General features: G+C 29.5%; 4 protein-coding genes across 4 annotated transcripts; 3 read left to right on the top strand and 1 right to left on the bottom strand.

The window, feature by feature from the left end:
* Nucleotides 1-585: 585 nt before the first annotated feature.
* GO595_002966 (TKL family protein kinase) lies at nt 586-3,561 on the top strand (the record flags this gene model as incomplete). The annotated part of the gene is made up of 1 exon (XM_067915934.1): nt 586-3,561. The coding sequence occupies one exon, from the start codon at nt 586-588 to the stop codon at nt 3,559-3,561; it is 2,976 nt and encodes a 991-aa protein (XP_067776767.1).
* Nucleotides 3,562-4,689: 1,128 nt separating this feature from the next.
* Nucleotides 4,690-7,710, top strand: GO595_002965 (ubiquitin hydrolase; the record flags this gene model as incomplete). The annotated part of the gene is made up of 1 exon (XM_067915932.1): nt 4,690-7,710. The coding sequence occupies one exon, from the start codon at nt 4,690-4,692 to the stop codon at nt 7,708-7,710; it is 3,021 nt and encodes a 1,006-aa protein (XP_067776766.1).
* A 2,726-nt stretch (nt 7,711-10,436) lies between these two features.
* GO595_002964 (ABC transporter family protein) lies at nt 10,437-12,677 on the bottom strand (the record flags this gene model as incomplete). The annotated part of the gene is made up of 1 exon (XM_067915931.1): nt 10,437-12,677. One exon carries the CDS (start codon nt 12,675-12,677, stop codon nt 10,437-10,439), a length of 2,241 nt encoding a protein of 746 aa, XP_067776765.1.
* A 457-nt stretch (nt 12,678-13,134) lies between these two features.
* GO595_002963 (Translation initiation factor SUI1 family protein) lies at nt 13,135-13,479 on the top strand (the record flags this gene model as incomplete). Its single annotated transcript, XM_067915930.1, has 1 exon — nt 13,135-13,479. One exon carries the CDS (start codon nt 13,135-13,137, stop codon nt 13,477-13,479), a length of 345 nt encoding a protein of 114 aa, XP_067776764.1.
* Between the last annotated feature and the right edge of the window lie 2,063 nt (nt 13,480-15,542).

The raw sequence follows: 15,542 nt of genomic DNA, 5'->3' as shown, positions 1-15,542 counted from the left end.
TAACATATATTCACTTAAACAAAGAAGTTAGAGAAATTAAAGATGGTGCCTTTTCATATTGCATTAAGCTAAGAAAAATAAATCTTCCTAATTCTTTGATTTCCATTGGAAATGATTCGTTTTATAATTGTCGACAATTAAAAATTTTATATTTGCCTCCATATTTAGAATGTATTAATAGTTATGCATTTTCTAATTGCATGAAATTGGAAAAAGTAATAATAACCAATTCAATTAAATTCATTTCAAATAATGCTTTTTCATACTGTTATAAATTAACAATTTTATTCCGTTCACCATCTGCTTATCCAATAACAGAATTTACGAATAGTCAAAACATCAAAATATTATATCAAGAAGAAAACATTGAATTAAAATCCAATTCTCTTGACAAGTAGAACATATGACAAACAAAACTAATATTCGATCTTTGATAATAAATTTATTAATAAAATGATATATCAGAAAGTTTATTTTATTTTGTTAATTCGTTAATTGTTGCTGTTCTAAATTGAACTGGTTTGTTTGAATTATTTCAAAAATTGAATTGAAAACGAACTATGATTGACACTTTTCCAAAAAGCAATGAATCAAAACTCTTATGAGGGAAAGATCATGGGAATTTTAGAAAAAATAGAAAACATAGAAAAGAAACAATTTTCGGCTTATATTCATTGTTCCAAAATAAACAGTTGCTTGTTTGTTCTCAAGAAAATCACACCTATAATTCGTGAATGTTTAACACGTCCAAATCAACCTAAAATGAACAGCACAATAAATAAAGCTGTAGTATCTGTTATTTCTGTTTTAGATCAATTCCAAGAACTTTTTAATCAATGTACACGTGAATCTTGTCTTACATTTATTCTTCCAACAGATGTATCAGCTCCAAAAATGGAAATTAAAGCTTTACGAGATGCTGCTGTTTCAGCATTTAATCAACTAGAACTTCCACAAGTTGCTCAATGTTTCAAAATTTCTGAACAAGAATTAAATTCCCAAGATATGGTTGACATGAAACGTTTAGGCCAAATTCTTATTCAAGTTTCACTTAAAAACAGAGAAGATACAGCAGCACAATTAGCAGCAAGATTTAACTCACTCAAAAAACTTGGGATTGAAATATCTCGAGAAGATGCCACTGATGTACCAATTCCAGAATTACCACCCAAATTAAATCTAGTCATCAATCGAGATGATGTTCAAATCAATAAAAGAATTGGCAAAGGCCAATCAGGTTTTGTTAACCTTGGTGTCTATCTTCCGACTCAAGAAGTTGTAGCTGTAAAAATTCTACATCAACGAGCTCTTAAGCAACCAGAGTTAGAATCATTTCGCCGAGAAATCTATACTCTTGCAACACTTAATCATTATGCTCTTTTACGTTTTGTTGGTTATACGGAAGATTCACCATTTTTAATTGTTACTGAATACATGCAAAATGGGTCATTATTTGATGTCCTTCGTAAAAACCCAACAGCCTTAACTCCCACCATACGTTCCCTTATAGCATATGATGTTGCTCAAGGGATGAAATATCTTCATGAGCGTAACATCATTCATCGCGATTTGAAAAGCCTTAACGTTCTCCTTGATGACAAATATCATGCGAAGATCTGTGACTTCGGTATGGTCCGCACGCATAAAGATGGACCCATGACAGGCTTGATCGGGACAGCACATTGGATGGCGCCTGAAGTTTTAATGTCAAAACCATCGTATGATGAAAAAGTTGATGTTTATTCATATGGTATCTTTTTATGGGAACTATTAACAGGAGGGATGCCATACCAGAACATGAAGCCAGCGGAGATTACATTAGGAGTTGTAGGAGGAACTTTACGGCCACCAATTCCGGCTGATAGTCCGCCAAGTTTATCACGTCTCATACAAAAGTGTTGGAGCCAGCAGCCAGAAGACCGGCCGACAATGGCGCGGATTGTCACATTATTAGTTAATCCGAAATATCATTTTGCTGGTACAGATGAAGAACAATTTTCACATGAGATCAAACAAACCAAACATAAGACGACACACAAAAAACATCGGCATGCAAAAGGAGCAACGCCAAGTAACAAAGATATCACAAATTTAATTAACAAATTAGGAAAATGTCAAACAAGTGAATCACGAAATTCTATCTCAAAACTTTTGGGCGAATCATTAACAGATAAGAAATCTGCGAAGTTAATAGCATCTAATGGTGGCTGTACTATAATCACACAAATATTAACAGAAGATTCGAATGAACAAACGAAAGAACATTTGATCAAATGTTTAAAGCGATGTAATTCACCCGAAATATTTGATGTTAATGTATTAAAGGCATTGTTAACATATTCATCCAATAATAATCAAAAGTTACGACGAAGTGCATTAACAGTATTAATTTCAGCTTCATTAATAAGATTTGATTTCATATGTTCAGCGCCAGCATTTATATTACAATTGTTAAGTTTCTTACGTAAGCCAGAACCAACGAAATTAATTATCTCACTCTTAGATTTAATACGTAAACTTTTGGATAACATACAAAACATTCCAGAAGGGATAATCGGGATATTAATATGGGCACGAAATAACTTGGATCAAAAACTTAAGGCTGATATTGATCAAACTATAGTTTCAACACTTAATTTCACGTCAGCTAAAGTTGAAGTAACTAAAGAAGATTGGAGACAACTTATCAAAGAATTTAATGAATCTTCAATGATATTATCGAAGTATTGTGAAGGTAATCAATCATTACATTCTGATCCAATGTTTATATCATTGTTATTTGCTGAACATGAAAACACTCAAATTGTTGAGTTCATGGGAGAAATAGTAAATAACCCAAGATTCGCTGGATTAATAGTACAAAATTTACCAATTAATAATGATACTATTACTGTGACAAATGTTTATGTTCATTTACTTGATTATCAACAATTTTATCAACAATTATCAAAGATTCCCGAGTTTTATGCTGTGGCTTCATATTTAATTGCAAGTCATCAAGTGGAATTAGTTTGTTCTGCTTTAAAAGTTATGGATCTTCAACCAAATATATTAAAGAAATCAAAGTTATGCGTATTATTAGCTGAAGAATTAACAAAAGCTACAAATGAAATTGATGTAATTTCGTTAATGGCTGCAATTTTTTCAGTATCAAAAGTTATTAATGTACCTGAATTTACAAGAATAATTCGAAATCTTTTCGGGTTTTTGTTCTCCGAAAATACTTCGTTTAGAATGCCGGCGTTTTTATGTATTGCTTCAATCGGTAAAAATGCTCCAGAAGCTGTAAATTATATACAGTTAATGCCTACTGCAGCATTTTATATATGCTCGGAATCAAATATTATGAAAGAATATGCATTGATTGTAATTAAGGATCATATTAATGATAATGGTATCGATATAATTAAAGTTTTAATGGTATTCGTAGATGCGTATAAAGTTCCTGATAAAATGTCAATGATGGCTGCTAGAGCAATCGCAAATGTAATACAACAAAGGAGGAAAAAAGGGATCGACCCGGAATACCAGAAAAGATTCACCCAGATTTTGGGGAATTAAATTTAATGTTGTTTTGTTGTTTGTTTGGGATTTTTTTAATCATAAAATTAATTAATTTGATGTTATTTTTGATTTGTCATATACGATAGAACTTTTTGTGACCGAATTCAATGCACTTTAATCGTTGCGTTGATGTGAATATGTCAAACAAAGTCTCTCAAATCCCGTCATTTAGTTGTAATGGTTGTGTATTGCGCAATGGTACTTAATAGTAGTGGTGGTCTTGTGTTTTATCAACATTACCATCCAGGCGCAACTCAGCTCAACTCTGATGAAGTTATTATTATCGGCGCTACACTTCATTCTCTTCATGCTATTTCTGTTGAGATTTCTCCCGTGCAAAAATCTTCCGGGTTTACTGAGTTCGAATGTACAACTTGGAAGTTAAGTTGCCTTCAAACAATTACAGGGTTAAAATTCATGATATTTACAGATTTACAACACTCAAAAACTCAAGATATATTACATAACATTTATGCGTTGTATACAGACTATGTGCTCAAAAATCCATTTTATACTCTTGATATGCCTGTTGCAAATTCATGTCAAAAATTTGTTGATGAAGTGCAATCTTTAATGGATGGAATTAACAGCTAATGAGTAAACGTCGTGCAGTGGTGTCTTTATTTTATTATTTCTCTTTGGATATAATTATCATAATAATTAGTATTTTTTGATATGTTATTTTTGAAGTTTCCTAAAACAGTGTGTTAAGAATATAGAATCATTTTAGTAATAACTTATTGTTAAATGGAATTTTGATTTAGATTTTTAATAAAAGAAAAGTAAACGGTCATTTAAAAGAAATGAAGGAGAACCAAAGGAAGTTAATAATCTTAGAAGTAATCATTTGTTTGATTATTGCATATTTCCTTCTCAAAGTTGCTTGGCAATTTGAGTTCACAAATTGAAGTATTTATAGATATATTTTAATTATTAATCTTTGTAAACATTTTTCTTTTTTTATTTTCGTTCATTTTTCATTGCTTACCTTGTTTGGTTCTAATGCATTTGAATATTTTAAAAATAAATGAGGATATTTTATCAATTTTATAAATTGGTAATTTATTGCCATCATTTATTTCAAAGAAAATATAAATATGTCATAACTTGACCATCAACCTATAAATGGAAGAAAGCAAAATAGAAAATCAACCTTCAGAGCAACCTTCAACAATTGCTTTATTCCAGGAAGAAGAGGAAGAAGAAGAACTATTCTATTCTGATTTTGATGAAAATTATTATGGAAACTTATTTGATGAAGATTCTGCTAATGAATCTGAAAGCTATTACTCAAACATGAAGGCCCCAGAAAAGCAAATAGAATTTTGTGATTATGACATTAATATTGAGTTAACAGAATTAGCAAAACTTACAGAAGAATCAACAAATGTTATTGAAGTAGGTTTATACACAATTGGAAATTATACATTCCAATTAAAATTAGGAAAAATCGAATCTAAAGGACCATTAATTTTTGCATCAGTTACTTCCCAAGATAATGTTGATGTTGATATATCATTAAAGATAGAACCTCTTCGCAAGTTTATTTCAAATCATAGTGCTTCATTTTCAAAGACAATTAATTCAGTGTTACTTAGACCTCATTTGTTTTCACCAGAAGAAATTCCCACAGAAAACGTATCAGCAGTGCTTTCCTTCCATTTTACACCTGATGTTCTTTTGACCAAAGATTATTTCAATTGTGTTGGACTTCGAAATTCTGGTATGACATGTTACCTTAATTCACTAATCCAGTGCCTTTTCCATTTAAAGCCTTTCCGTAATATTGTTTTTTCAATAGATAATCCGAAATCCGAAATTGCAAATAATCTTAAGTTAACATTTGCAAGAATGCAAATGATGTCTCATCCTGTTTCAACTCGTCAGCTTACTAAATCATTTGGATGGGAGATAGAAGATCTATTTACACAACAAGATGTTCAAGAATTAATGAAATTATTACTTGATCGACTTGATGATTCTTGTCATAATAAAACATCCGAACTATTTAAGGGCGTCATGAAATCTTATATTCGATGTCCTTCAGCTAATTATGAGTCATCACATGATGAAGATTTTTGTGATTTATCTTTACAAGTCGAAGGATTAAAGTGTCTTGAAGATTCTTTAACCCAATATTTCCAGCCTGACAAATTAACAGGTGATGATCAATATGAACTCCCAGATGGTAGTAAAGCAGATGCAGAAGTTGGTTCAGAACTTAAAGAAAATCCGCAAATCCTTTGTCTTCATTTACGTCGGTTCCGTTTTGGTAATAATAATCTTACAAAGATCAATTCCACTTTTTCGTTTCCTGATTCATTGACATTTGGTGGCGACCGTTATCAGTTACATTCAATTATTTCACATTTTGGTTCAGTATTTGGAGGTCATTATAATGCGTTTGTAAAAATCGATGGCATATGGACCAATTTTGATGATGAAAATGTTCGCCATGTTGAATCACATGAAGCGATTGAAGAAAATTTTGGCGAAGAAGGACAACGTAGTTTTACAGCATATGTTTTATTTTATATTAAGCCCGAGTTTGATGAAATGGAAGAACCCGAAATACCAATTGATATCATTGAATCAGAAGCAAGACGTGCATCTGAAATCACAATAGTCTTACAAACGTCGATAGGAAAACTAGACAAATTATCGCCACGTTCAATACGTGTTAACAAGGACTTAAACAGTGAAGAATTTAAAGAATTTATATCACATGAAACACAAATACCAATTGATCAATTAGTTATACGAAAAGTTACTGACCATGGATATGTAAAAGAAATCATTCCAGATCCAGTACCAATACCACAATTCTTTTATCATGCAGATTACACAACTGATTTACCAATCTTTGTAACATTTTTCATTCCAGGCTATGAATTAATACCATTAGGCTTTATACATATTCAACCAGGCGAAACTATTGAACAATTAAGTAATAAAATATTCGAGAAATTAAAGTTAGAACCATTAGAAACTATAGCATATTATGACTTTGGTCAAGATGAAATTGGATCTATAGCTACGGGACCAATTAATGAATGTCAACAATTTATCTTTGAGCTTAAATCACAAGAGAATTCACAAGAATTAATCGAACCAATTAAAAGAACATTTAATGAGAAAATCGAGAAAATTAATCCACCAAAAGAAAAATCACATTTTACATTATTAGATAATATTAAAGTAGACACATTAAAAGATTTCTTTTCTTATGTTAAAAACAATCGAATTATGACATTTAAATCATTTGATAATACTGGTCAAGAGTTTAAATTAGAATTAGCTTGTAATTTAACATTTAAACAAGTGCTCGAATGTATTGGTAAATATTTAAATGTTGATCCAAATAAAATATTTTTGTTCTTGCCAGATAAATGGAATGAAGGACCTTCGTTCCATTATTTACTTTCTGATATATTTCCGAATTTTAGGACATTATCTGATCAAACAGATTTATTATATTATGAAGTTAGTGAATATGATACACGTTTTTATTCACGTATTTATGTAACAATAATAAATAACTATAAAACTGAGAAAAGTTTTCCACTTTACTTCTTGAAGAAATTTAAAGTTAATGAATTAAAAGAAGAAATTGCTCGTCAATATGAAACTGATGATTTCATATTGTTTTATATTAGTGATGGAATACCATATTTAATACCAAATGATGATGATGAAGTTAATGTACAACATAAAATAGGTATACAGTTCGGCGTGGGAGAATTTGATAATGAGAAAAATATGTTGTTAAGAGTTATATATTATGATGAAACTTTCCAAAGAATTTCTTCAAATCCGGAAATTCCATTTTTGTTAAATGTGAATATTGATATTACATGGAAAGAGTTGAAAGGTTTGGAGTTGTTTAAAGATAAGAAACTGATTGTGTTGAGAAGAGAAAAAAGAAACTCATTCATAGAAATTAATTTGGATGATAACAATAAAATAGATCAAAATGATTTGGTAGCTATTACATTCAAGAAAAGTTTCGTGTGTAGTGGAATCTTCAGTAGTAAACAAATGACTATTAAAAAAGAGGACTTGGATTCTGATGAAGATGATAAGGATTTCGTAGGTGAAGAAGAGGAAGAAGAAATGTTCGAAGAGGAAGACGAAGGTGTGGAATGATAATAAACCATAAAAATATTACATATATGAATAAAATTTTGAAGTTAAAAATTCTTTTTTTTTACAACTGTTGAATAAAAATCAAAAATGAGAAGAGAATATTATCATTTCACTTATCATTGTTTTAAACTTAGTGCTAATCCATTTTATAAATGTGCTGGAATTAAAGCAATAACTTTAGATGTACGAACAATTGGTTCTAATTCATTCAGCAGATGCGTAAATAAAAACTTGAAATAAAAAATGTTCTTATCAGATATGATAAATTTTTTTAAAATAAGAAAAAATTAGAAACAATCAGGTGATTCATATTTAAGAATAGAAATACTTGTTTTTTGTATGTTTAATAAGGAAGAAGAAATTTCACATAACATTTCAGAATGATTTGGATTTTATTGGTATTTGCGCAATGCTGGTTTGGATTTGAAATAGTATTAAAGTTTTTCAGGAAGAAATTTGATGTTTGGCTTAAATCAGTAATTGGAATTCCAATGGGAATTTTATTTTCAACATTTATATTTTTATTTTTTTCAAGGATATTCGGAGCAAATATATTTCACTTAATTTTCCACATTGCTATTTTATGTTCTATTTCTACATATTTATTTTTAAGAAGAAAACAAAATTTAACATTTACCAAACCATCAAATTTTTCAATAATCAGTTTTTTTATCTCAATCCTTATACCATTAATTTATATTCCTCATATGTATTTTCCTGAGCCACGAACTCTTCATTATGTATGTACTTTTAAGTTCATTAATTATTTAATAATTAATGAATCTTTCTAAAAAAACACTAACACATAGTCAGTAACCACAGAAATGGCTGAAGAAATCTCATTAATTAACTCATTTGTGCATGGATGCAATAGCGGTTTTCCAGATATGTTCAATATTCATCATCCCGTTTGTTTGAAATGTCGTTCTCGCACACGATACTTAACGCCATTTATGTCCTCCATGTACATCATTGGAGGGTCTTCACTCCGTATCTCGATCATTTTCCCGATAATTATAACATTATTTTCATTTATTTATATTTTTTTACATTTTTCATTTGAATTTTCTGAGAATTCGAAATTTGTTCCATTTTTATCTCTTTTCTTATTTTTTAATCTTAGTGGATTTGGGTTTATTTCCAAATTTACTGGGAAAGATAAAATGACTAATAATGATACATTTGATTATGTATATGAAATTGGTAAAACATATCGAACGAATTGGGGAATCATTTTATTACAAATTATAATTCCAAATCGTTCTGAGCCATTTATATTATATATAATTATTATCATTTTATTAGTTATATATGAGAATCCACGTTTTAATGAGTGTATAATAATTGGAATGTTAATTTCTATTTCATTAACATTACAGCATCAAGGATTTTTTTCGATATTAATATATTTTCTTGTATATTTTTTAATAATAATTTTTAATATAACAAAAAATAAAAGAAATAAAATATTAAAAAACTTAAAAAATGTTTTCGTTTCTTTAATAATTTCAATTATAATCCCTTTAATTAACTTAAGAAGTTCTGGAATGGATATTAACTTAATACGTTTCGAATGTTTTTGGAATAATAATTTGAAACAAAACGGAATTTATTTTCCTTTTATAATTTGTTGGTTACAAAATTGTGGAATTTTTGTTTTTATTATTTTATTTTCTTCATGGTTTATATTAAACAAGAAACAAAAAATTATATTTTTGCCAACTTTAATTATATTTTTAATTGGTAATTTTATAATGTTTCAACAATATAATAGAATGAATATATTATTCTTTTTACCTACTTTTGTTTTAATCAATTCGATAATTTTTTGTATTTTTATATTTAAAATAATTTCTTTGGTTAAAAATGAAGACTTAGAAGGTGTCATAATAACATTTTTTGTTTTATTATATTCTTCTTGTGTAACTTCTTCCGTTTTAGGTACTAAAAATATTTGGGATTTGTCTTTAATAATTTGGGATGAATCAGATGAAAAAGTTTCTGATTTCATTATTAAAAACACAAATAAAAAAGATACGTTTTTGACACCCGAAAAATATTATTTCAATCCAATAACTGTACTCGCTGGAAGAAGAATTTTAATACATACACAGACTTTAATGTGGCTGTTGAATTATAATTGGTACTTCTATAGAGATGAAATTAATAAATTAAGAGAAGAACCAAATTCGGATATTTTGCCTGATGTAAAATATGTGCTGGAACATGATCATATATGTGAGGAATGCCACTTGAAACAACCAGATATGACGAAAAGTTGGAAGTTATGTTTCGGATTTGGCTCATATCAATTATATAATAGAACTTTATAATAAAAATATATACGCGTAAGATTAAATTTTTGTATGAAAAAAGAATTTTCATATTTTATAGTTTCTAAATTTTTTTTTATTATGTCTGATGGAAAAGTTTGTATAGCCATTTTCTTATCCATTGAACATTAAAAAATGTTTACAGGTAAAAACTTTCAAATTTTTAATTTAATTATATCAATTAGAAGGAATGAAATATGCAATGTTCTTCAATATCGATATTTCAATAATAATATTGTTCTTCATTACAAATAAGTAAAAATAATTTTGTATTCAATATGCTATTTATTACAAACACCAATTTTAAAATAAATAAAAATTTTCTTTTTTCCTTTAAATTATTTTTATTCATTTTAATATAATATTATTTATATTTACAAACAATTCTTCATCCTAAGGTGGAGAGAACGCTTCATCTTCTTTACTTTCAGACAAATGCACTATTTCCATGAAAACTCTTTCCAAAGACGAAGACGAGCACGTGTAATACCTAAATCCATTATCTCCTTTCTTTCCTTCCTCCATTTTCTCGAACAGATTACCCAAAGTTATCACATTCGATGGTATTTCATAAATTCGAACGTTTGGTCTCACAATTGACAATTTGCTTTCGGGCAATTCCTTTCTAAAGAATTCGCTTACTTTTTCGTCGTTATTTTCTCCGTCGTCTTTTAGAATCAAATCGATTTTATATGCAGTACCGAATTTTTCGGACAAATATTGCGGCGATCCACAAGTATACACGCAACCTTTTATCATGATGGAAATTTCGTCGCAAAGTGCTTCTGCTTCACTTAATAAATGCGTACATAACATAAATGTCTTTTTGCCTCGATGCTCATTAATCATTTCATGCACGTGATGTCTCGCTACAGGATCCAATGAAGAAGTCGGCTCGTCAAGGAGAACAAGCTTAGAGTTATTATAGAACGCTAAAGCGACGGCGAGTTTTCTTTGATTACCGCCGGATAATTCGCGAACAGTTTTATCGACATGTTCTTGTAGGTTTAAAGTTTCGATTAATTGTTGCGAATGTTCAACTGCTTCTTGTGGATCCAATTGACATATTAATTGATACAAATAAAAATGTTCACGTGGGGTCATCTCGAAACATAAATGTGTATTAAACTGTGGACATACTGTTAATAATTGTTGCGAATATTTATGGTTGTTAATATTCGTTCCAAAGATTTCGATTGTTCCTGTCGATGGTGGTAATAATGATGTTATCATTTTAATTAATGTCGTTTTCCCGGCACCATTAGCACCTAAGAATCCGAAAATCGAATTTTCTTTCACGCCTAATGATACATCATTCACTGCTGGTATCGGTTGTCCTTCAGCATTAAAGAATAATCGCGAAACATTTAATATTCGAACGACGAAATTAGAATCGTCATCATATTGATGTACTTTTTCTTCCATATCTTTCGCTTCTTTTGTTATTGGATGTTTTGCTTTTTCAGCACTAAATAATTGTTCATAACCAGTGTATACACTTTTAGCATGTTTCTTAGCGATTAATATTCGAACTTTCTCGATGATTATTAATATGACAATGTATATTGGAATATCAACAATTTGCATAATCAAATATACATATGAAGTTGATGACCTCCAATATGAACCAAATGATTGATTCAATATTGATATTCGTACCATAACTTGTGATAATAATCGATTCAATAAAATATGTGGAAACAAACTATAAAACCATTCGACTCCATAAGGAATTTCTCCATTTCGAACAACATCAATAAGCATTGGTATGATTAATGTTATGACTAATATCAAAAGCATTTGTCGAATTCCTGATTCGGATTCCTTAAATGCAAATGAAAAACAATAACATAAGATGATAAATGATGGGCCCATCATCATAAAGGAATACCATGACGTGAATAAGTTGTCAGTGACTGCAACAATATCAAATGCAATATATATAACCCATACAACAATTACTAATATCGTCCAAACGATAAAATCAAATACAAAACATGCAACCCAATATGGAAATAACTGGAGTGAACATGATTGCATATATGATCGAACTTCACCTTTGATATCAATGATTGGTTGAGAAAATATTATTGGTAAAACACATATTAATCCACATGTGATTAACATAGGAGCAAGTTGACCAAACATAAAGTTCATGAGCTCTTGAAGAAGTTGTGTCGACGTGAAATAAAAGTCAGTGTCTATCCCGTGTTTATGTTTCCACATTATACGTGAAACTTGTGAAAGTGCTAATGATTGTTGACTACGTCCTAATGTACGATTATATAAGGCAGTAATGTTATACGTGGGCATGTTGCCATTAAAAGCAAACCCCATTACAATGTGTGATGGTCCTGTTCGATTTGCTTGAATTTCATATACATATTTGTTAAACTGGTCATAATCTTCAAAATAACTGAAGTTTGGATAGCGACCTGTATCGTTATGATACGTTTGATTTATAATGTCAAGAAACGGAATATGCCAATTAGCAGGTGATGCTGGTGGTATGATAACAACTATATCAGAATCGGCTTCAAATGATGAAAAAGTTAGGCTTGATGTGGTATCTGTTAGATAGATTTGCATTAGGTATTTAGCAACAATAGCAATTGCTGCAAAAAGAACAGCCATCAAAAATGAACCAATAGTATGTCTAAGTGACCTCTTAAGTAAAACCCATTTTCGGAATAATATTGCTTTAAAATGTAAGGAAAAAGAACCCATTAATCCTTCGAATAAAGTTCATCGGTAACTGAAAAAGTTCATCCTATTCAAAATTTTGTTTTTATACAATAAATTTTAATAAGAATAATAAGCGGCAGAAAAAACGAAGATTTATTCTGAAGTTAATACATTTTAAATTAATGTAATAGTTACAAAGAAGAATCAATAAGTTTTCTTTAAATTTATATTGTTTATTACATTTAACAATTTTGTTGAAGGAATGATGTGACACAATACTTTAAATTATTTATTTTCGCGTAATATGATGTGGTTTAACATCATAGCAGGTTCCTCATTATTTGGACATTTGATGTGAAAATGTAAAATTGTGTTTGTGGTCGGAATGTCAAACAAAAAGTGCCATATGTCGGAAGACCCATTTGCAGGAACTCATATTGATTCATTCGATATCCCAACTGACAGAACACAAGGCCCGCCTGAAAACGAGTTTGAAGTACACATTCGAATTCAACAACGTAATGGACGAAAATGTGTAACTTTGGTTCAAGGATTACCACCAAAACTTAATATGAAGAAAGTTACACAGTACTTTAAGAGAAACTTTTGTTGCAATGGAACAATCGTAGATGATAATGAAGGTAATAAGATTCTCCAATTAACAGGTGATCAACGTAAAAACGTAGCTGACTTCTTAACAACCGAGAAGATATGTAAGAAGGAGCAGGTCAAAATTCATGGAGTTTTATAAATTAACTTTTTTAATATATTTTGACTTGTTCCATTCTAAATCAGTTTTATTTCGCATAATTGTTAAGAAGTCAACGATGCCAAATAGAAAATAGATTTCTGCAAAAAATCTATTCAGATAAAAAAAGGATGCAACAAAGCTTCTTCTGGGGTAATTCTTTTAGAAGGCGTCAATTCTAGCATTTTTTCCAATAAGTCTATTGCGGAATGGAATCTTTCGTTGAGGTTCTTTTCCAAATATTGTTTTAATTTATTCTTTAAAGGAATTCTATTTTTGAAAAGAGAGTTTTTGTCTAAAATTGCAGCTTCTGGCCATTCGTTTATGTTTGGCGTACCGCAAATCCTGAAAATGATGTCAAGTTGAGTGATTTCTGTGTTTGAAGGTTTTAATGGGTCATAAAAAAGTGGCTTTTTCGCCATCATTTCGAAAATTACGCATCCTGCTGCCCAAATGTCAACTTCGTACCCATAGTTAGTGCATCCAAGGAGGAGCTCTGGTGCTCTATAGTAAAGAGTTGTAACATTTGATGTAAGTCGAATATTATTTTTAGATTCTTCTGGAACAAATCTGGCAGTATCAAAATCACTAAGTACGAGATCGTTGTTTTCTGTGATAAGTATGTTAGATGGTTTAATGTCACGATGTATTATGTGATTAGCTTTGCATTGTTCTAAGGAATTCAGAAATTGTCGGATATATGAAATAATAAACTTATCGCACAGTTCGGAGACATCGTATATTATCTGTGAAAGATCATATTTGTGGTACTGAAAAACAAAATAAACAACATCATCTGAAGTTGTCATAATATCATGTAATTTTATAATGTTCTTGCAATCAAGGTTTCGTAGGATTTTTGCTTGACGTATTATTCCAATCGGAATTCCTTCACATAGATGAAATCTTTTTATTTGCTTTAATGCATATAGTTGATTTTCTTGATCTTTTGCAAGGAAGACAACTGAGTGTCCTCCCACTCCTATTTTCTTTATGATTTGGTATTTGTTATTAAGTTCTTTTTGTGTATTCAGTTCTTGAAGGTTTATCGTTGGTATTAACGTCACTTTTCCCTCTCACAACACACTTTTTCAATCATATATGGATGTTAAAGATGTTTTGAATGTATTACAATCATATTAAATGGATTTATAGTCAAACGGTTTTGTTGTTCACAACTTCGAATTTCAAAATCTTTAATTAAAGCATTTCGAATGAATTTTCAATATCTCTTCGTTTGGTTTATTGTTAACTCAACTTTTTTATCTTTTGTAGTTAGGAATCAAAAATTGGTAAAAAATGAATGTTTTGTATTCAATCAATGTCACACATTCAAAGGAAATTTTCTCATATTTAGACCTTGTAAAACCAGCAATAGGAGATCTCCCTTTGATAGGAATGAATTTGATATATATTCTATCAAAAATTCATGCAATCTCTATTTATACGAACATTTGCACAATATTTGGATCGTTAAAGACTCCGAATGAAAATTATTTAAATCAATATATACATTATTTGATTACAAAAAGTAAGGTGTGTGAAAATATTTTTCATTTTATTTTGCATTATACACTATTAATTTTATTTATCAAATATATAATTAAAATTGTTTTAAACTTCTTTGTTAGAAATCGGAATTTTAACTTAGTTTTAAATTTTAAAAACATATTCATTCTACCTGTTCTTCTATTGTTTTTTACTCATGCATTCCAAGAATATGATGATATGATGAATACTTTACATATTTATCACCCAAGTGATTTTTTCGATGATCGTAAATACAAAGCTAATCATGTTATTACCAATGATGTAAATGAGATTCCCAATAATGCTTTTAAAGGATGTGTTATATCATTTGTTATTATTGGAAATACTGTAAAAACAATTGGAGATTATGCATTTTATGAATGTAGAGCAAGTTCTTTCACTATTGGTGAATCAATTGAAACAATTGGTAACTATGCTTTCTCTTATTTTTCTACGAGTTCTGAAATCACAATTCCAAATTCAGTAAAATATATTGCGGATTACGCATTTTATTGTTGCTCTAGTTTGTGTTATAT

This window comes from Histomonas meleagridis (genome assembly GCF_020186115.1).
Source record: "Histomonas meleagridis strain 2922-C6/04-10x chromosome Unknown contig_20, whole genome shotgun sequence".
Lineage (NCBI taxonomy): Eukaryota > Parabasalia > Tritrichomonadida > Dientamoebidae > Histomonas > Histomonas meleagridis.
The sequence above is the reverse complement of the archived record's forward strand: the minus strand, read 5'-3'. Positions and strand labels throughout refer to the sequence as shown.